Source organism: Babylonia areolata, chromosome 24 (assembly GCF_041734735.1).
Source record: "Babylonia areolata isolate BAREFJ2019XMU chromosome 24, ASM4173473v1, whole genome shotgun sequence".
Classification (NCBI taxonomy): domain Eukaryota; kingdom Metazoa; phylum Mollusca; class Gastropoda; order Neogastropoda; family Buccinidae; genus Babylonia; species Babylonia areolata.
Genome location: NC_134899.1, coordinates 23,179,185 through 23,201,246, shown reverse-complemented (window position 1 = coordinate 23,201,246; position 22,062 = coordinate 23,179,185). Strand labels below are relative to the sequence as shown.

The 22,062-nt window shown below is 41.2% G+C and overlaps 1 protein-coding gene across 1 annotated transcript; it reads left to right on the top strand.

Annotated features, from left to right (window-relative positions):
- Window positions 1-416: 416 nt before the first annotated feature.
- Window positions 417-21,706, top strand: LOC143298844 (progesterone-induced-blocking factor 1-like). The gene is made up of 15 exons (XM_076611843.1): window positions 417-1,077; window positions 2,967-3,086; window positions 4,494-4,627; window positions 5,138-5,246; window positions 5,990-6,171; window positions 7,024-7,149; window positions 9,135-9,233; window positions 10,508-10,673; window positions 11,520-11,670; window positions 14,057-14,147; window positions 14,965-15,067; window positions 15,480-15,610; window positions 16,991-17,075; window positions 18,199-18,378; window positions 19,929-21,706. Exons 1-15 carry the CDS (start codon window positions 526-528, stop codon window positions 20,019-20,021), a joined length of 2,322 nt encoding a protein of 773 aa, XP_076467958.1. The 5' UTR covers window positions 417-525; the 3' UTR covers window positions 20,022-21,706.
- Window positions 21,707-22,062: the final 356 nt, after the last annotated feature.

Here is a 22,062-nt window from a genome sequence, read left to right as displayed (position 1 = left end):
AGAAGTAATAGTAGTAGCAGCAGCAGCAGTATTTGTATTGAAACTAGCCTAAATCAAAACCTCGCGATTCCATCTTATTTTCCATTTTACACAGATTTTCTATTTGATAGGGCTTGCATTACATGTGCATTTTCATATGGATTTCATGATCATTTCATAAAGAAAATTGAGGAGTGGGAAGCGTTTTGAAAGCTAATCGATTGTATGTAACGATAAAACACTTTGCGAACATTATGACAAAATCAAGTCTTGTATCTGATTTAACCTCCGAATCCATTATGATATGCTCTTCGTTCGTCACAAATGCAACAACTGGAAGGGGGGAGGGGTAGAGATGGGAAGAAGCCCCGCCCCTGTTGAAACGATGCAAATAATGCCCGCTCCCTCCTCTTTTTTACACGAGAGTTCCCCACAACCAGTATCCCGGATGTACGCTTTGAAGTTGCAGATTGAAAACATACGGAAGAGTTTTCAAAAAGCCTGAAGATATTGCAGGGGGGGTTGATAAATCAGCAAGCCATCATAATGGCTGCGAGAGATTTGTCAAAGACGTTCGAGGATGTGGAATCAGATGACCCAAGTTTGGAGACGTCAGTGCCCACAGATCTGACGATGTCTCCGGACTACAGCGAGGGGGCTGGGAGGAACAAGAAGAGACACATCACGAAACAACTGATCGAACGAAAACAGCTCGTCCACGACATGCAAGTGCTGAAAATTGAGCTTTCTCAAAAGAACATGACGATAGAAAGTCTCAAAGTGGAGCACCTACAGCGTGTAGAAGAGTTGGAGGAACGCCTGCATGACGTGACACACCAGAAACAAATTCTTCAGGCTCGTTTGGAATCCGAGCTGAATATCCAGCAAGAGGAAGCCAAGAAAAGACAACAAAGTGTCAGCAAAGAACTGGAGATGGTCAGAACCAAGCAACAGCATTTAGAAGCGGCCAATGAAAGGTTACGTGAAAAAGCTGGTGACGTGCGAAAAAGCTTGAGAGATTTGAGTCTGTCAGAGGAAAAATATTATCAGTTGAAGGGCATGCAAGAGGAAGAGCTGTCACTGAGAGACTATGTGGCCGTAAGTAAATTGGTATCCATTATCAGTACGTCATACAGTGTACTGCGCATTTATTTTATTTCTGTTTAGTATTCCTCCTTGGACACCTTCATCCCCAAGGTGTCCAGACCACAGTAAACATTAAACCCATCTCCCCCCCACCCCCCTTTTTTAATTTTTTTATAATTTTGGTGGCATGGCGATTTGCAGCCTGCAGCTTCACTTAGATTGCTACAGAGCCTTGGGCCTGAAGGCCTGAGTGCAGCTCCGCATGCAGTTGCGCCTTAACCGTTACAGCCAAAATTCTTTTCCCCTTCTTTCTTCTCTCTCCCTCTCCACGCTGCGCACCTCCCCACATGTCAGTTATAGCCAGACTAACGGCTGATGGACATTGCAGGAAGAAGAAAAAAAAAAGTACACATTTGAGGTTCTCAGCCTATTTGATACAAACAGAACACGCGCGCGCACACACACACACACACACACACACACACACACGTACGCTCACACTTCACATAAATGTCACACACACAAACACACACACACACACACACACACACACACACACACACACACACATACATTTGTTACAAAACGGTGATAGGAATCTCTGCATTAAAAAACCTGTGTTTGTATTCAAATCCATATTTTGGGTTCTGGAACAATTTCAGTAATTTGGTGTTATGATTTTATTCAATTGGATTACTGTCAAATCTGCAGGATCAGTGTTTAGTGTTGTAAGAAATAGGATCACAGCAGGCATAAACTGTGTAAAAGCTCATGTATAAATCATAAACACTATTAGTATTACCAAGCCAGTCTCTCGTTCAACTAACTTGCAGCAGAATATGTGTCCCAAGTTGCCAGCTATGATATGTGCACTGTATTCTACTAAAATCAGAATTGTACATCACACACACACACACACACACACACACATACACATACACACACACACACACATACACACATACACACACACACAGTGATACATATAAGTATATATATATATATATATATTTTTTTTTTTTTTTTTTTTTTTTTTTTTTTTTCAAGAAGCTCGATTAAACTATTTTTCTTTGATAAATCTGCATGGTGTCCTACATTTTTTTTGTGAGCATTTGCTAGTGCAATGTGTGAAAATGCTGCTGTGGCAGAGCTGACTTTTTTGTTCAGCAGAACATGTTTTCAATTCATATTAGAATATTCCTATGTCCTAGCAGGACACATTTAAAAGATGTAAATTTCTAGTATTTTCCTAGTGTTTGTAGATGTCAGCACATTGTTATAGAATTGTGTTAATTTTGAAATGCTGTGTGTGCGTGTGTGTGTGTGTGTGTGTGTGTGACATGGGTTATGAAGTAAGATGTATATAATTGTATCATTGTCTTATTTGTATGTGAAACAGTGCTGTAAGTGTAAATGAACAATATAAAAATGTATGTCAACAATGCTGTATTTTAAGTTACCCATTGTTGTCACACATTATAATTTATTGTTTTCATTGGTGATTACATCTTACTTTGAAATTTAAGTATACATTAATTTGTTATTAGAATATTACATCATTAGTATATTTTGTATTACTGCTCATGTGTATGCATAATATACATCTCTGTGTATCACATTGCATTGTGTGTGTGTGTGTGTGTGTGTGTGTGTGAGAGAGAGAGAGAGAGAGAGAGAGAGAGAGAGAGAGAGATTCATCAGTGTCACAGTTTAACAATTTTGTACAAGTAGAGGTATACATACATGTATGACATGTATGACTGAACAAAATGATGGAAGCAGTATTGGTGAGTTGCAGCAGTCATGATTATATACAGGTAGTGATGACAACAGTATGGATGTATACATGTACACATGTGACTTGTGAGAAATGATGGTAACGTTCTGTGTGCTTGTGACAGGTACGGATGTATGAAGTGGTGCGACCACTGCAGAATGAAATCACCCAGCTGAGAATGACAGGACAGGCACAGGAAGAACAAGTCAGCACTAGCTGCAACGAACTGCTGGAATTGAAAAAGGTGATTTATAAAGGGGGAATTGCATAAATTTGTTTTTTATCCTCATTTTACATTGTAAACATAATATCACATAGACATGAGTATACTTCGCTTCAAATGTTATTTCTCTTTTTTTAAGTTGCATGCACTTTTGTGTGTTTGGTATTACAGATATTTTTATATTGGATCATGAGTGCCTGTTGAAATTTAGATATAATGGAAAATTATTTTGCTTAAATGTCTGTAGCTGTGGTGATTTATTTTAATATTCTAGTTTGTTTTGTATTTTAATGGAGAAGTACAGTCTCAACATGATACAGAGTTGATGGTCAAGTTTTTGAAAGTTGTGTTATTTGTAATAAATAAACATGTATTGAAAATAATACAAATACTGAAGAAAATCACACACACATGCAGGGGTTGAAGTATCAGAAAATAAAGGGGAGGTAACCTTCGTGGAGGTTATTGGCCGTAGCTACTGTCGTTTTCCCTGCATCAGCGGGCATTAGTTTGCACAGGACAGGAATGTCAAACCCCTGCCGGAGTCCGCACTAGTGGATCACGGTAAGTATGTTAGATAATTGTAATTTTAGGAAGAAAATTTACTTTTAAAACTATAAGTATAAGTCAAAGAGTAGCATGTATTAATTACTCATTACACATTATGTTTAACAGAAAAAAAAATGAGAGTGAATACCAGGCACATGCAGGACTGAGAGGAAGTGTGAGCAAGCTATATTACATTGAAAAAGAAACATTTTAATTGAATAGTACAGACATGTGGTTATAAATATTACGATGATACATTGTAGATCTATAAAAGTTACAATACATGTTGATCACAGAATATAATGGAGGACCACCAGGAACTCTCAGAAAAGATGTGGTCTTTTGAAAAGATAGATATAATGAATTTAGTAATGTACATTTGTGATCGTATAAAACCGTCATTGTGTGTTTTACAGCTTAGTATTGTTTTGTACTCACTTTACCACCATATTTGTTCAATACTTTATACAATATATCTGCAAAGAAAGTGTGAGTGGGTGCTTGCATGTATATGTGCAGGTGCATAATTGTGTATGTGCATGTATGTGTGTGTGTGTGTGTGTTTTAAATAGTGGTCTGGTGATGTTTTTATCAGGTTTGTTTTGCTATGACTGTTATGTGGTTGTTTTTGTTTGTTTGTTTGCTTTGGGGTTGTTTTTGTGATATATATATATATATATATGTGTGTGTGTGTGTGTGTGTGTGTGTGTGTGTGTGTTTTGTATGCCAAATTTTACTGTTTTGCTTGTAATCTGAATACATGTGTCATAGCTTTCACCACACTTAATTTATCTTACTGAGGTACTGGGAATGAAGTGATTCTGATTCTGGTGATATATGTGTGTGTGTGTGTGTGTGTGTGTGTGTGTTGAATACCAGAGGCTGACAGAGGAACACCAGGCCCATGCAGAGCTGAGGGTGAAGTACCAGACAACCAGCCAGCAGCTGGCACAGCTTCAGACACAGCTCAAGACAGATGACTACAAAGTGGAAAACTACGACAGAGTGAAATAGTCAGTGTGTGTTGTGTGTGTATGTGTGTGTTAAGTGTTTGTTTCTCTTAGTTTTGTCTGTTTGCTAAGGCTGATGTTTGACAACATTAACAAAAAAAGTGGAGTGGGGTGGGAGAGGGGTATGGGTTTAGTGGGATTTGAGACACAAATGTAAAGAGGAGTGTGTGTGTGTGTTTGTGCATGTGTGTGTGACATGCGTGTGGGATGTGTGTTAACTATCTTATTAATAGGTTTACCATATCATTTAGATTAGGTGTGTGTGTGTGTGTTATAAATGTATGTGAGTGAGAGAGAGAGAGAGACTAAAGCATGATCCTGTACTTGTGATTGGGCATTATGGCCTTAAAATTTAATCTCGGAAATGTCAAGTCAGTACTGCTTGTGTTTATTGTCTGTCTGTACATAGTCTATGAGCTTGACCTGCAAGCATATGAGCATTTAGGAACACACTTATGTTTGTGCATGTGTGGTTATGTGTATAATTTTTGTGTGTGTGTGTGTATTATGCAGTGAGCGTGACAACCTGGAACGTGACCAGCTAGATGTCCACAGACAGCTGACAGTGCTGGAAGGATCTCACAGCAACCTGCAGAAAGAGAGAGACGACCTCAGCAAAGAGGTCAGCCTTCACAGCATCACAAAACATGCATGCATGCCTTCCCTTTCAGAATAGTCCTATTTGTCATTGATAGACGTAAAATTTGACGACCATTTCAGATGTTATAACCAGTGAACATGTAATGCAAATAGGGTGGGGGTTGGGGCATGTTTTGTCACGGTTGGACATACCTGACAGTGGATGATAAGTTGCAACTAGAGTGGTGTGCATGTGCAACAAAGCACCAAAGTAAGAGAAAACACACTCAAGTATAAAGATGCCAAGCTGTTATTAGGAAATGATTAGGACTGATGAAGGAGATATTTGTAGAGCAAACCTTGCTGGAAAAAAGCAACAAAAACAAAAACTAAAATTGATGCTTCCAGACCAGGAAAGAAAACAATGGATGGTGGCCATGTTTACCAAGGACAGGAAAGGGAAAACTTCTTTTTTTTTGTTTTTTTTTGTTTAATGATCCAGTAGTGAAAGTGCTTGCAATAGATAGTTTTGGCAAACCTCATCCCATTCCTGCAACGTATTCATTTGTAACAAAAATGGAAGCAGGAGACTATGTGCACTCTATGCAGGTGTGAGGTATCCATCAGTCACGGTGGCTGTATTGATTGGTGTCATCACATTGAAACAAAAAAGAAGAATGCGGTGTGTTTCTGAAAATTCTTTAAAATTTCAGTTTACTCTTTATTTTGAAGTAATTATGTGGCCAAACATTTGCTGATACTGCCATGTTTGGTTGGTGTTTGTAGCTGTCAGCGGCTAAACAGTCACTGACACTGCTGAGGCAGGACAAGGACTATCTAAGTCGTCAGCAGTCGGAGTCAGCCAACCGGGTCAGCTTCATGGAGGAAAAGGTGCAGCAGTTGACTCGGCAACTGGAGGATGCCAGACAAGCCAGGGAGGAGATGTATGAGAAATACGTGGCCTCCAGGTAACTAAGCAAAACACTTCTTCACTTTGTTATGTTGATGATGCAAAATGTTCATGTCTTTCGCATCAGAACAAATGCAGACAGGTGTGAACACTGGGCTGTGAATAGAGAGAAAAATGCTGGCAAGATTTATTTGTGAAGAAAGATCATTTCAAGTCAGCTAGGTGTGGTTGTGTTTGAAATTAAATCAGTAAGAATGCAGTTGGAACAGTGTGTATGTGCTTGATCTTGAATAGAGGTCAGGAAAAGTACAGATACGTATGTATGTATCAGCATGAACAGATCTGCATGAGAGTGGTTTATGTGTTTAACTGCAAGAGTCCTTTGTGTGTGTGTGTGCGTGCGCATGTGTGAACAGATATGTGATTAATGTTCTAAGTCCCTGAGAGCTATAATTAAGTTACATTAACCTTGTGTCTTTAAGAAACAATTACACCTCCATTGTGAAACGTCTAAGAGTAAGAATCTAGGTCAGTGTGCATTCTTTTATCTTGGCCATTCTACATTTTAAGATTCCAATCAAGTTCCATGATTATTCCTTTTCCAAACTTCTAAATTGTTTCCTCTGTCATTCTGTGAAAACAGTCATTGGAATCTAGGTGTATTTTTGTACATGTTTTCACACATTTGTATGTATGCATGTGTGTATACATGTGGGAGTGGGGGAGTGGGGTGTTAGAGGGTGGATGGATTTATGCATCTATGCACGTGTGAAAGGATTTCGGTTGGAGCAGAATTATGATTTGGTTATCTTTTTTTTTTTTTTTTCCTGCAAATGATATGTTGTGGTGAGATTATGCTATCTGCTTATGTTAGAGCATGTTGAATATCAGTGTGTTTGTTCATGAACAGAGATCAGTACAAGTCAGAATATGAGAACAAACTGCGAGAAGAGCTGGAACAGATCAGGATCCGAACTAATGCCGAGATTGACCGCCTGAGGACTTCTTCCAAGGAGATGTATGAGAGGGAGAACAGGTGAGCATTATGAGCGTGTATTGTTTTGTATCTGAGAGAGAATAGATCACAGCAGTGTGTGTGACTGTGAGTGAGACTTAAGGGGGAGGGAAGGGGGGTCTGGGGGTGGGGGGGGGGAGCAAATGCTGACACACTTAGAGAACAGGTTGTCAGAAGTGTGAGAGCACTGAGCTTGCCAGCAGAATGTTGTGAGTTTGAGCCATACGCATTCCCAACATAAAAACTGTCATTTTCGCTAACCATCTTGATGTGTTGTCGTTTTGGTGGTGTCAGTGTAGAGTTTGATAGGTCCTCTTCCCGACCCTTTCCCCTACCTCCACAGTTCTTGGATGGTTATCTCACTGGCCATATTACCTGAAGTGGGTGTCAAGGTAGAACCAGATTATAAATTAACTGTGAACTGCAACATTAATTGCAGAGAAAGAATGGATAAAAACTGCTGACTTCTTAACTGTGATGTGAAACCTCTGTGCATTATCGTGATAGTTCTTTTTCTTCTTCTGCATTTATGGGCTGCACCTTCCACATTCACTTCTGTATACAAGTGAGCTTTTACATGTGTGACCATTTTTATTCCTCCATGTAGGCACCCATACTCTGTATTTTCAACGGGCTGCATACTGTATGTTTTTGTTTCCATAATCCACTGAACGCTGACATGGATTACAAGATTTATATCCTTTGCATTTTGCTCTTCTGCAGTTTCAGTTTCAGTTTCTCAAGGAGGCGTCACTGTGTTCGGACAAATCAGTATTCGCTTCACATCTGCTAGGCAGATGCCTGACCAGCAGCATAACCCAATGTGCTTAGTCAGTCCATGAGTGCATGCGTATAATATTTGTTTACATATATTGGAGTGGATTTCTTCTACAGAAGTTTGCCAGAGGGCATCATTTTTGTTGCTGAGGGATCTTTTTCAGTGTGCCAAGTGCATGCTGTACATAGTTTATGATTTCATCCGAATGACTAGACACTCAGTTGGGAGAAAGGGTGAGAGCAGAAGTCGAAACCAGACTCTTATGGACACTGTATCGGCAGATGAGGGTCTTAACCATTCTGCCATTCTTCTGCATGCATATATACACATGAAGGGATTCAGGCACCAGCAGGTCTGCACATCTTTTGACCTCGGAGTTTGGAAATATCTCCACCCTTAACCCACCATGTGCCATGATGAGGAATCAAAACCAGGACCTTGGATTGAAAGTCAGATCTTTAACCACTCAGATGTTACGCCTATTGATGATGGTGGGGAAACCCACATTCTGGTTGTATAATGGATGATTAGGATGATGCTGTGTGTGATAGGTGATGTTGCAATAGTAGTACTAAAGATGATGACATTGATAATCAGGCATAATTATGACAGCAACATGAGGAAAAAAATACAGGATAAGGCTTCACATTGTTGATGGTGACGATAGCAGTATTGATGGTGGTTTTATGTTAATAATGGTGACAGTACTGCTGATGACGTTGGTGACATTTATTGATGATAAACCCAACCCCTTAACATTACACAGGACATGGGAGTAGGAAGACTGTTGTTGTAGTTCAGTCCAGTTCAGTTCAGTTACTCAAGGAGGCATCACTGCTTTCAGACAAATCCATATTCGCTGTACCACATATGCTAAACAGGTGTCTGACCAGCAGCGCAACCCAACGCACTCAGTCAGACCCTGAGGGAAAATAAAAAGATATCAAGTAAAATAAAATACAAAAGTAAATAAATAGGTAACTGACTGAATTAATGAACTGCTGTAATGAAAAAGAAGTGCAAAGAAGATAACTTCTCCATGCAGATGACATGAAACACTCTTTAAAAAAACAACAACACAAATCAAGGAATTTTCATGATGATAATGAATCCGTGATTATGAGCAGAGATGATTATTAAGAATCCATGATACGGAGCATGTGATAATGTTAATAGATCAGTGATTGTGAGCCATAGATGATGTTCATGATGATGATGGTGATGACAGAAACCTGAGAGAGGCGCGGGACATGGCGGTGGCAGAACGGGAGAGGCTGCAGGTGACAGAGCGAGACATCAACACTAAATATGAACAGCTGATGGACCAGTAAGGAGAAGCAGCATTGGTGTTTGTTGTCTTTAGACCTCAACTGTGTTTTGTTTTCTATAGATCTCTGTAGTGTTATCATTGTTTTCATTGGATCAATGTAGTGTTATCTTTGTTTTCTGTAGATCTAGTGTTATCTTTGTTTTCTGTAAATCTTTGTAGTGTTATCTTTTTCTCTGAATATTGTCTCATTCATTCTTTTTATTTTCTATTTTTTGTTGTTGGGTTTGTTTTTTGTGAATGTCCCAACACTTTCCCTGACAAAGCCAGGCTTGTGCTGAGTCAGGATGTGCTGGTGGTTTTGAGTCGGTGTCTTCATGTCAAGTGTGTGCTGTGTCTATTTGTCAGTTTGTGGTGTGTCTTTCTGTCAAAGTATATTGTGTGTAGTGTGTGATGTGCCTTAATGTGTACTGTATTTACAGCATGAATGTGTGTAGTCATATGATCATGTTTGCTATATCATTGTGTGTGCCAAATTTATGAATATCCATGGTATTTGGAAACTTGGTGGAATACTGCCTGCTGAATAACTGTTGTGTTAAAAACCTGTTTTTATTTCCTGGCATGATAGTGCTTGTTCAGGCATATGCCGCCATTTTGTTTTCTTCCTGAAGATGTTAGGCATATAAGGATCAGGCTGACGCCTTCTTGAAACTGAAACTATCTCAGTGAATACTGTGTCATAGTGACAGTATTTATGTACAGTACATAGTTATGGTGTGAGTGTATGCTGTGTCATAATCGCCTAGGAAGCGAGAGAATCTGAGCGCGCTGGTTCGGATAACTGCTCAGCCACCAATATTTTCTCCCCCTCTACTAGACCTTGAGTGGTGGTCTGGACGCTAGTCATTCGGTTGAGATGATAAACCGAGGTCCCGTGTGCAGTATGCACTTAGTGCCCGTAAAAGAACCCATGGCAACAAAAGGGTTGTTCCTGGCAAATTCTGTAGAAAAATCCACTTCGATAGGAAAAACAAATAAAACTGCACGCAGGAAAAAATACAAAAAAATGAGTGGCGCTGCAGTGTACCAACGCATTCTCCCTGGAGAGAGCAGCCCAAATTTCACACACAGAAATCTGTTATGATAAAAAGAAATGCAAATACAAATTACAAATTATAATGACAGTATCTATGGACAGTACATAGTTATGGTGTGAGTGAATGTTGCGTTATAGTGACAGTATTTATGGACAGTACATAGTTATGGTTTGAGTGAATGCTGTGTCGTAGTGACAATATTTATCATCAATATATAATGACTGTGTATGTCAGGTATCGTGAAAGTCAGTCGAAGGCGGAAAGCCGGGTGTCAGAGGTGCGCAATGAACTGAAGGTGAAGGCCTTTGAGGCGGAGCGCTCCCAGATGATGTACGAGGAAACGGTGAAGAACCTGAAGGACAGCCAGATGGAGGTGGAGAAGCTGCATAAAAAGGCTGAGGTGTGTAGGTCTGTGTGCTGTTTGTGTGTGTGTTGGGTGTGTCTGCGTGTGTGTGTGTGTGTAGAGGTGTGTACGTGTGTGCATGTGTGTGTTTTGGGGTGTGTGTGCTTGTGTGCATGAGAGAGATTATTTGTGATTGTGCACTCTCAAAACTGCAAAAAAAAAAAAAAATCTGTGATGACATTTAGTGTCAGTGTATCTGATTAATTTCATATTCATTTCATATTAGGACAATTAACAGTAAAGGTTACAACCTGATGAGCACTCCTTCTACAAATAGACAATTCAGAAACTCTTTTGACTTTCGATTGTACTGGTAATTATGATGATGTCAGTGACAATGTTCTTGATCCTGGAGCACTCAATTTCTTTGGTGTACACTAAGCACTGATCATGAGAAAGATGATGACAGTGACAGTCTTGGTGATGACAATGGCAGTGGTGATGATGATGATGGTGGTGTTAACGATGGCAAAGATGATGATGATAATGACTGTGGTGATGATATCAGTGGCAGTGATAATGATATGATGATGATGAGGACAACAATGGCAGTGATGATGATGATAACAGTGGTGTTGATGATGACAATGGTGATGGCAGGTGCTGACCAAGGAGTACTATGCTCTGCGATAGCAGTGATGATGATGATGATGATGATGACAACGATGGCAGTGATGATGATGATAACAGTGGTGTTGGTGATGACAATGGTCATGGCAGGTGCTGACGAAGGAGTACTATGCTCTGCGATAGCAGTGATGATGATGATGATGATGATGATGACAACGATGGCAGTGATGATGATGATAACAGTGGTGTTGGTGATGACACTGGTGATGGCAGGTGCTGACCAAGGAGTACTATGCCCTGCAAACAGCCATGGAGAAGCGGGTGGTGGAGATGGAGACCCATCTGTCGGAGAAGACCAGCAAGCTTGATACATATGAACGGCTGGAGAAAGAGATGGACGACGTCATCATGCAGGCGGCTGAAGGTCAGAGGTCATCACTCTTTGTGTGTGTGCTGTGTTTTCAATGTGTCAAAAGCTGAAGGTCTGTGACATCACTGTGTCATCAGTGTGTGTGTGCTGTGTTTTCAGTGTGTCAAAAGTTGAAGGTCTGTGCCATCACTCTGTGTGTGCTGTGTTCTCAGTGTGTCAAAAGCTGAAGGTCTGTGCCATCACTCTGTGTGTGCTGTGTTCTCAGTGTGTCAAAAGCTGAAGGTCTGTGCCATCACTCTGTGTGTGCTGTGTTTTCAGTGTGTCAAAAGTTGAAGGTCTGTGGTCATCACTGAGTGTGTGCTGTGTTCTCACTGTGACAGAAGTTGAAAGACTATGGTCATTACTCTGTGTGTGCTGTGTTCTCAGTGTGTCAAAAGCTGAAGGTCTGTGGTCATCACTCTGTGTGTGTGCGTTGTGTTCTCAATGTGTCATAAGTTATAGGTCTGTGGTCATCACTCTGTGTGTGTGTGCTGTGTTCTCAATGTGTCAAAAGCTGAAGGTCTGTGGTCATCACTCTGTGTGTGCTGTGTTCTCAATGTGTCAAAAGCTGAAGGTCTGTGGTCATCACTCTGTGTGTGTGTGCTGTGTTCTCAATGTGTCAAAAGCTGAAGGTCTGTGGTCATCACTCTGTGTGTGTGTGTGTGTTGTGTTCTCAATGTGTCAAAAGCTGAAGGTCTGTGGTCATCACTCTGTGTGTGCTGTGTTCTCAATGTGTCAAAAGCTGAAGGTCTGTGGTCATCACTCTGTGTGTGCTGTGTTCTCAGTGTGTCAAAAGCTGAAGGTCTGTGGTCATTACTCTGTGTGTGCTGTGTTCGCAATGTGTCAAAAGCTGAAGGTTTGTGGTCATCACTCTGTGTGTGCTGTGTTCTCAGTGTGTCAAAAGCTGAAGGTCTGTGGTCATCACTCTGTGTGTGTGTGTGTGCTGTGTTCTCAATGTGTCAAAAGCTGAAGGTTTGTGGTCATTACTCTGTGTGTGCTGTGTTCTCAGTATGTCAAAAGCTGAAGGTCTGTGGTCATCACTCTGTGTGTGTGTGTGTGCTGTGTTCTCAATGTGTAAAAAGCTGAAGGTATGTGCTTATCACTCTCTGTGTGTGTTGTGTTTTCACTGTGTCAAAAGTTGAAGATCTGTGGTAATTATTCTGTGTGGGGGGAGGGATGGGGGGGTGTATGTGTGTGTGTGCGCGCGTGCTATGTTCTCACTGTGTGACAAGCTGAAGGTCTGTGGTCATCACTCTGTGAGGGTACTCACTGTGTCAAAACCATCCTGCATTGCTCTGAACTTTGCCTCAAGTGAATAGATGAATGGTCAGTGCATTGGACTTTCAGTCCTAGTGTCCTGGGTGCTAAACCTCACTGTGTCTGGTGGGTTGAGGGTGGAGATTTTTCCTCCCAGGTCAACAGATGTGCAGACCTTTCAATAGCCTGAATTCCTTTCCTGTGCATATGTCTACAGAAGATCAAATACACATGTTAAAGATCCTGTAATCCATGTTGCTTTTTTGTTGTTGTCAACATTCAATGGGTTATGGAAATAAGAACATTATGGTGTGGGCAGTATATAATTATGGTGTGAGTGGAAAGTGCTGTTTCATGGTAACTGTATTTATTGACAGTGTTACAAGCAGCATATGTACACACACACACACACTCACACACACACACACACATATATATATATATACACACACCCACACACACATACACACGCTTTATCACACCAGTTGCAGAAAAAACAAGGACGCATGCCTGAACTAGTAAAATACGACCATTGTGACCAGAAAATACACAGGTTTTTTTTTTTAATGAAAAAACAGGCTTTCCAATAGTGTGGATGTTTATTAATGTGTGCTATAACACAGCATGCATTATGAGACCAACACATGCTGTTCTTATGATCAACTGTGTGACAGAAAATGAGAAGATTGTTAGGGCATGACGGGGTCCATAGCCGAATGGTTAAAGCGTTGGACTTTCGATCTGAGGGTCTCGGGTTCGAATCACGGTGACAGCGCCTGGTGGGTAAAGGGTGGAGATTTTTATGATCTCCTAGGTCAACATATGTGCAGACCTGCCAGTGCCTGAACCCCCTTCGTGTGTATATGCAAGCATAAGATCAAATATGTACATTAAAGATCCTGTAATCCATGTCAGCGTTCGGTGGGTTATGGAAACAAGAACATACCCAGCATGCACACCCCTGAAAGCGGAGTATAGCTGCCAACATGGCGGGGTAAAAACGGTCATACACGTAAAAAGCCCACTCGTGTATATGAGTGAACGTGGGAGTTGAAGCCCACGAACGCAGAAGAAGAAGAAGAGGAAGAAGTTAGGGCATGGAAGGAGATTGTACACTAGCTACACCAAGTCAATGTTGTTGCAGTGGAGGATGACCAGGAAGCAGAGAAGGTCTTGTTCTCTTATGGCTATGGTGCCAATGTTCCCAGCACGGCAAAACGACGCATGCAGCAAAGGTCAGTCAGCTCTTGATGGAAAACAACTCTGACAGCAACAACAGATTTTTTTTTAGAAATGATACAAGACTTGTGATGCAGTGTGTTGCTGATGTTTGAGGAATATCTGATCAAATATAACTTTATATGCGTTACAGTTTTGAGTGATGGGTGTTACCATGCTATTTAGTTTGCAGTACAGTTATGTGCGATTACAGTAGTGCTGTTACGGCGTTTCAGTTGAAAGGCAGTATGTTGTAGGTGTGTTGCAGTATTACAGACATTTTTTTTGTCTTTTTTTGGACTTGATGATTGTGCATTTTTGCTATATTGTATTCTTTTCTGCACCTAGGACGGAGGTTACCCATTCACATTTTTAAGGTTTTGTACACCTCTTATTATACATACCTTTCTGTATTACGTGAAATCATGTTTGTGGTCAGGTTCCTGTTTTTAAGTCCTCTGACAACAACAAAAAATTGATGGAACGGTCAGTGTCAGAGGCATGTTTTAAGTGCATGTGCATTAGTGTGACTGTACTTTTGTTTAGTTTTCTTTTCCAGTGTTTATTTTTTCCTGTCTTTTTTTTTTCCTTTTTATTTCTTCTTTTGCTTTCTATGGGACAGACACATTCACAGTGTTATCAGCCCTGATACGGCTCTGTATGTGGTCAGCTGGGCAGTAAGCAATAATAATGATAATGGTAATCACCGTGTGGGTGTGTTGTGTGTGTGGGTGTGCTGAATATGTGAGTGTGTGTGTGGAGGGGCGGTGTTGTGTGTATGCTCTGTGTGTGTGTGTGTGTGTGTGTGTGTGTGTGTGTGTGTGTGTGTGGCAGTGTGCAGCTGGCCAGGAGGGTGCTGGAACTGGAGAGAGCCAACACGTCCTTGAGGAAGGAGGTGGACAGAGAGAAATCCAGGACCCAGCAGCTAACTGAGGAGGTCAGTCAGCCGGGAGGGTGCGTGAGGTCACACCTGGACAGGCTGGGAGGAGAGGGGGATGCAGACACACTAGGACAGTGTGGGAGAGCAGCCCGGGAGGAGGGTTGGGGGTGAACCACACCAGACAGGCTGGTTAAGAGGAGGGGCTTGAGGTTGGGGGTGTGGGGTGTGGGGGGTTGACTTAGGGAGGGAGGGGGCACACCACACCTGGACAACGGGGGAGAGGGGATCAAGAGGGGAATCAAAATGATAAGGGGAACTTCTTATGAGAGTATCAAAACATGAAGTTAAACTACCATTAAACATTGTGTGTATCTCTTGCTTTTTACAAAATATATCCAGAAAATGTAACAGAAGTTAACTAGACAAGCCACTCTGTTTGAATTGAGGTCTGTTCTGTGTGTATTTTCAGCTGGAGAGCAGCACCTCCCTTCTGGGGCAGACCCAGCAGCCATACAGCTACCTGATAGAGAGCATCCGTGTCCGGGACGGCCAGGTGAAGCAGCAGCAGAAACACATCGCCATCATGGAGGAGGACCTTAGGTGTGTGTGTGTGTTGGAGGGGGTGCACGGGGGTGTTGCTTTGTGTTTCTGTTCCCATTGAACTCTTTGGAGATGACTCTTATCAGCTCAAAAACAGTGTGCTGAAGTTTGAGCTTCAGCGGAACTTCTTTTTTTTTCTTTGTTATAATACACCAAACTATGTTCAGTTACAGGAAACTACAGTGGCTTTCAGAGTGACCATTTCCCTACATGCTGTTTTTTTTATTTTGTTTTTCCCTTTGACTGTAGACTGTGTATAAATTCCACTTTTGAGTGTTCGTTTTGAAAAATGTCAAAGGTTGACACTGGTTTTAACTCATTGCAAGAGGCGATAGAACTTGTGACACAACAAGGTTCAGACATTAAAACCTGACCTAGACACTGGTGATGAGTTTTCCAGTAATTTTTCTGATGACAAAGACTTGCAGTTTGTACCAGACAATTTGGAAGTGACAACAAAAGTTTTGCTTACTGACCTCTACAACGGTGAGCACAATACACATTTTTCTGATTTTCAGTATCTTGTGGCATACTGTGAACCATTTTGAAATGATAGTTAGAATCATCTAATAAAAAAAAAAATGTTTTAAAAAGCAATAAAAATGATTCGTATCTGATATTTTGTGAAAGCGTGTTTAATTTTTCAAATACGGCCAAAATATCTGGTCACTGCAAAATGACTTTGTCCTTTTAATTGTGTCTCCAGCGTTAATTCTAAGTAACTGAAGTTTGGAATTGTCCATATATATGTACAATATACTGCAGGTCATCACATAGCAGAACAGAGGCACTTGTGGGTGCATGTGTACTGATGACAGTATCAGTATCAGTAGCTCAAAGAGGCGTCACTGCGTTTGGACAAATCCATATACGCTGCACCACATCTGCCAAGCAGATGCCTGACCAGCAGCGTAACCCAACGCACTTAGTCAGGCCTTGAGAAAAAATAAAATAAAATAAAATAAATAAATAAATTATATTAAAATATATATATTTATAAAATAAAATAATAAAATAAAATAAAATAAGATAACCAAACCAATGACTGATGACAGAAAACTGGAGATGGGTTTGTTTCGTTGCAGAAGAGAGGCACTCATGCAGCAAGTGGAGATGGGTTAGTCATCACATTGGAGGACAGAGGCTTTCATATGTGCATGTGTACTCTTGACAGGAAAGTGGAGATGAGCCTGTCATTGTGTAGCGGGACAGAGGTAGTCATGTGTACTCTTGACAGGAAACATGAAGAATGGTCAGTCACAACATAGTAGGACAGAAGCACTCAAGAGTACATGTGTACTATTTACAGGAAACTGAAGAGGGATTAGTCTTTATGCAGCTGAACAGAGGCACTCATGGGTGCATGTGTACTTTTGACAGGAAACTGGAAGAGGAGAGAGCAGAACTGGTGAAAACTAAAAACCAGATGGCACTGGATCTTGAACGGCTGCTGAACCAGCGTGAGGTCAGTCTGGATATGCCAGGAGTCTGGAAGCTAAGTTTTGGGGGAGGGGGGGTTGTTGTTGTTTTTTTAATGACTTACTTAATGACTTACTTCCTCGGGGAAAAACATGTTTTGCCCTTAAGGTTATGGAAAAGTCTTGGAATTTAATCAAAACCATTGACCAGTACCATTCAAGAAAGAAGCTTAATTTATTTAAAATGACAAACAAATGAACAAACAAAAAGTGATGAAATTTTAATATTGATACCAGGATATCTGCTGATCTCTTTTGTCAGCAGTGTACTGTAGTAAATGAATTTTTGATTCAGTCTGGTTTTGTATTTAGTATGGAAAATGTTCAGTCTGATCTAGAAATGGTCTGAAAAAAGTAGGGGATTTTGTTTTATGATGTCTATGGGAACCCTATGATAACTGCCCACATCATCATGTGCAGACTGTCAGTAACTGCCCACAGTGTCAGTAACTGCCCACATCATCATGTGCAGACTGTCAGTAACTGCCCACAGTGTCAGTAACTGCCCAGATCATCATGTGCAGACTGTCAGTAACTGCCCACAGTGTCAGTAACTGCCCACATCATCATGTGCAGACTGTCAGTAACTGCCCGCCCACAGTGTCAGTAACTGCCCACATCATCAGGTGCAGACTGTCAGTAACTGCCCACATCATCATATGAGGACTGTCAGTAGCTGCCCAGATCATCAGGTGCAGACTGTGAGTAACTGCCCAGATCATCAGGTGCAGACTGTCAGTAGCTGCCCACAGTGTCAGTAACTGCCCAGATCATCATGTGCAGACTGTCAGTAACTGCCCACAGTGTCAGTAACTGCCCAGATCATCAGGTGCAGACTGTCAGTAACTGCCCACATCATCTTGTGCAGACTGTCAGTAACTGCCCAGATCATCTTGTGCAGACTGTCAGTAACTGCCCACAGTGTCAGTAACTGCCCAGATCATCATGTGCAGACTGTCAGTAACTGCCCACAGTGTCAGTAACTGCCCACATCATCTTGTGCAGACTGTCAGTGACCATCATCAGGTGCAGACTGTGACGATGACTACTGCACATGACCAGAGTACTTGCAGCCGATGTGGTGAGGGTGGGTGTTCACGCTGTGTGCAGGAAATGGCCCTGATGAAGCAGGTGGTGATGGGACTGTCCACACGACAGCCATCCCGGCACAAGGCGGGCAGCAGCAACGTGGACAGGAGCAAGTCTGCCTCCCTTCACCTGCCTGCCTCCCAGCACCACTTTGACCTCCATGATGACATGGATGTGGTGAAACCTGGGCCACTCTCTCTGGTCAGTCGCCACTGCTAGCTTGGGGTGGGGGAGGGTTTGCTCTGTGTGTATGTGTGTTTGCTGTTGGTGGGATGTTTGCATGGATGTTGGTACGCTGTTGGTAGATGTTCATATAGAGGTTTGTGTGCTGTGATTTTGATGTTTGGATGAATGTTTGTGTGCTGTTGGCTGGATGTTTGTATAAATGTTTGTGTGCTGTGATTTGATGTTTGCATGAATGTTTCTGTGCTGTTGGCTGGATGTTTGTATAGATGTTTGTGTGCTGTTGGCTGGATGTTTGTATAAATGTTTGTGTGCTGTGATTTGATGTTTGCATGAATATTTGTGTGCTGTTGGCTCGATGTTTGTATAGATGTTTGTGTGCTGTTGGCTCGATGTTTGTATAGATGTTTGTGTGCTGTTGGCTGGATGTTTGTATAGATGTTTATGGTGTGATTTGAAGTTTGCATGAATATTTGTGTGCTGTTGGCTTGATGTTTGTATAGATGTTTCTGTGCTGTTGGCTGGATGTTTGTATAGATGTTTATGGTGTGATTTGATGTTTGCATGAATATTTGTGTGCTGTTGGCTCGATGTTTGTATAGATGTTTGTGTGCTGTTGGCTCGATGTTTGTATAGATGTTTGTGTGCTGTTGGCTCGATGTTTGTATAGATGTTTGTGTGCTGTTGGCTGGATGTTTGTATAGATGTTTGTGTGCTGTTGGCTCGATGTTTGTATAGATGTTTGTGTGCTGTTGGCTGGATGTTTGTATAGATGTTTATGGTGTGATTTGATGTTTGCATGAATATTTGTGTGCTGTTGGCTTGATGTTTGTATAAATGTTTGTGTGCTGTGATTTGATGTTTGCATGAATATTTGTGTGCTGTTGGCTCGATGTTTGTATAGATGTTTGTGTGCTGTTGGCTCGATGTTTGTATAGATGTTTGTGTGCTGTTGGCTCGATGTTTGTATAAATGTTTGTGTGCTGTTGTTGTTTGCATGGATGTTTGTGTGCTTGTTGGTTGGATGTTTGTATGGATGTCTGTTACTTATATGAATATTTGTATACTGTTTGTATGGTGTGTGGTGTATATATGCATGTTTGTGTGCTGTTGGTTGTTGGTCTGAACTGCTATTTGGGAGAAGGAAGGAGGGAAGGGATTTTTATTTATTGTTGTGTTGATCAGTGTGGCTGTCATCATGGGGTTTTGATGGACTTTCAACTGAATCTGACTGGAAGGTCCAAATTTTTTGTAACAGTTTGAAGTAAATGTCAAAAATGAAAGACTATGAAGGACCATTTTGGGCAAAAAATACCAAGTCAAAATTGTCCTTTTTCAAGCTAACAGATGGACAACATTGAAACAAAATGAACACAGTGCCTTGAATACGTCTCTCTTTTTGAACTGGTTTAGGAGAGTGTTAAGATCGGGAAAGTGAGCACAAGCTAGGTTTGAATCTGTTACAATTGAGTTACGATCTTCAGGCATACAGCAGTCACTATGTTTGAGACCAGCTTCAAGTGTTGAAGCATTGTATGTGTTGTGACTTGGTGATCATTGTGTTCCAGACCCAACCACCACTGTGGGGCAAGAAGCTGAAGAAAAAGAATGCCAGTCAATCTTCCAACTTCTCCAAGGTGTATGGCTACTCCACCAAGTGATGGACCATGTGACATATGATGACACAACTTGTATACTGTATCAGAGGTTTCTTTGCCATGTGGTTAGAACTGTTTGAGTGGTGTTTGGATATTATACAGTAGTGTATGTGAAGAGGTGATGAGTGTGTGTATGAGAGACAAAAAATCCAAAAGGTCTGTGATAAAAACATGTGCGATGAATACTTGAAATGGTGTGTGTGTGTGTGTGTGTGTGTGTGTGTGTGCATTTGAGATAGATTGGTAGGACTTACAGAAAAATATGGATGAGAAGTGGAGGTAGATGACTGGTGGTGAGAGCAACACCAGTGCTCAGTAAATATCAGAGGCTGACACATTCTTCTGTTACACTCTGCTGGACACACCCTGCCTGTTCTGTGCTGCTTTCAGGCCCCTCAGACACAGCAGTGTGGCAACACTCAGAGGTGTTTGTGATGGTATCATTGTCAAGGCAGTGCATCAGTCATGGTGCCTTTGGAAACACTCATGCTGTTTGAATGGCAGCGTCATTGCTGTGTGTCTCTGCTTCCACATTAAGTTGTGTGAATGATTTTGTGGTGTGATGATGATGAACATATATGATGATGCGATGTATTACATAATCTTCATAGAGTAGCTCTAGATCTTGGAAAAACAGACAAAAATTGATCATAGATGAATAACTGGACAACACTTAAAGCAGTGTCATTCAGAGCCACTGTCTGGATGGATCTGACTTGCAAGCCATGATAATATCACAGCCATGCTGTCCTGACCTCTGGCTAAACTGCACCACAGCAACACAAGATTTTAGTGTGCCAGGCAAGAGAACTGATCATAAAATGTTGACAGTCATCAAAAGATAAAATCCCCATCCTGTTTTGGGAGTTTTGGGGGGCAGTTTTCCAGATAAAGCAATGGTTGAGTTTGGAGCCGAGTGTGGATTTCCCCTTGGTCATTTTCGGTCATTCTCCTTGGTGGTGGTCAGGTCAGGAGGTGGTGGGGAGGAGAGGGACAAGGAGAGTTTGGGGCTGACTGCTCATTGTCTTCACTCTCACCAGCTTGTAGACATCACAGGCTTGCTGCTGATAGTTATAAAACCTCTTCACTCCACCTGTTGTGGTATACACCATTGATACTAAGGCTGAAAACATGTCAGCAGTTCTTGACACAGTTGCACACTCCTCTCTCCATCATATACTTCATAGAAGGGGTGATTTGTGTTCCTCCACCCCCCACTGTCTGGTATCCAATTAAACATTAAAAAGTTATGTTTGAAGGGTTAATAGAACTTCCCTTCTCCCCATGACTGATCCATTTCCAATAATACAGGAGATGTATCAAATTTCGCGAGGGAGAATTTTCGTCCATTTCGCTCCCTGTTCCTAGGACTTTTCGTTAACTTTTCCATCCAGTCTCCCACTTTTTCAAAGATCACTTGTCAAGTGGATATGAAGAACTGAACTTCACCTGACAGATTGTTGGTATTATACACACACACCCACACACTCAGGAATCATGAGTTTTCTCATCATGAACGACGCATCCAGACTGAGCACTCATTGCAAAATGTGTTTGTGTGTGTTTGTGTGTATTAACTGTTGCAAAAGGAACTCACAGCATGGCTGGTGGACAGTCAGTTCATATATCATTTACATATTTTTACCTTTTTATCCTTGGTATCTGTAAAAATAAAAACAATAATCATTTTCCCTGCTTGTTTCTGTGCATGCAGTCCAGTGTGTGTGTGCGTTTTAAAAAGAGAGGTTTTGTTTAAACATGTATGATTGTTTGTGAGAGAGACCTGTGTGTGTACACTCTTGTGTGTGGGTAAAATATGGATATGTTTGCATCAGTCTCCTATTTTTGAAAAAAAAAAAGAAAAGAAAAAAGAGAACAAATCTGAAAAGAAGCACTGAAAACTAGAAATAAATGACAAAACTGTTTAAATAGCAACCCTGTCAATGGACTGTTCAACCAACTGAATGACAAAAAGGTGAAAAATTAGACTAGATCTGCATCTGCTTGTTTCTTGTAAACACACAGACAAATAATGAATATCAAT

Excerpts from the sequence above, each read along its gene's own strand:
- LOC143298844 (XM_076611843.1), top strand. The coding sequence starts at position 526 with ATGGCTGCGAGAGATTTGTCAAAGACGTTCGAGGATGTGGAATCAGAT. Across the intron at positions 7,150-9,134 it reads ATGTATGAGAGGGAGAACAG|AAACCTGAGAGAGGCGCGGG; the intron begins GTGAGCATTATG and ends TGGTGATGACAG. Across the intron at positions 18,379-19,928 it reads AACCTGGGCCACTCTCTCTG|ACCCAACCACCACTGTGGGG; the intron begins GTCAGTCGCCAC and ends ATTGTGTTCCAG.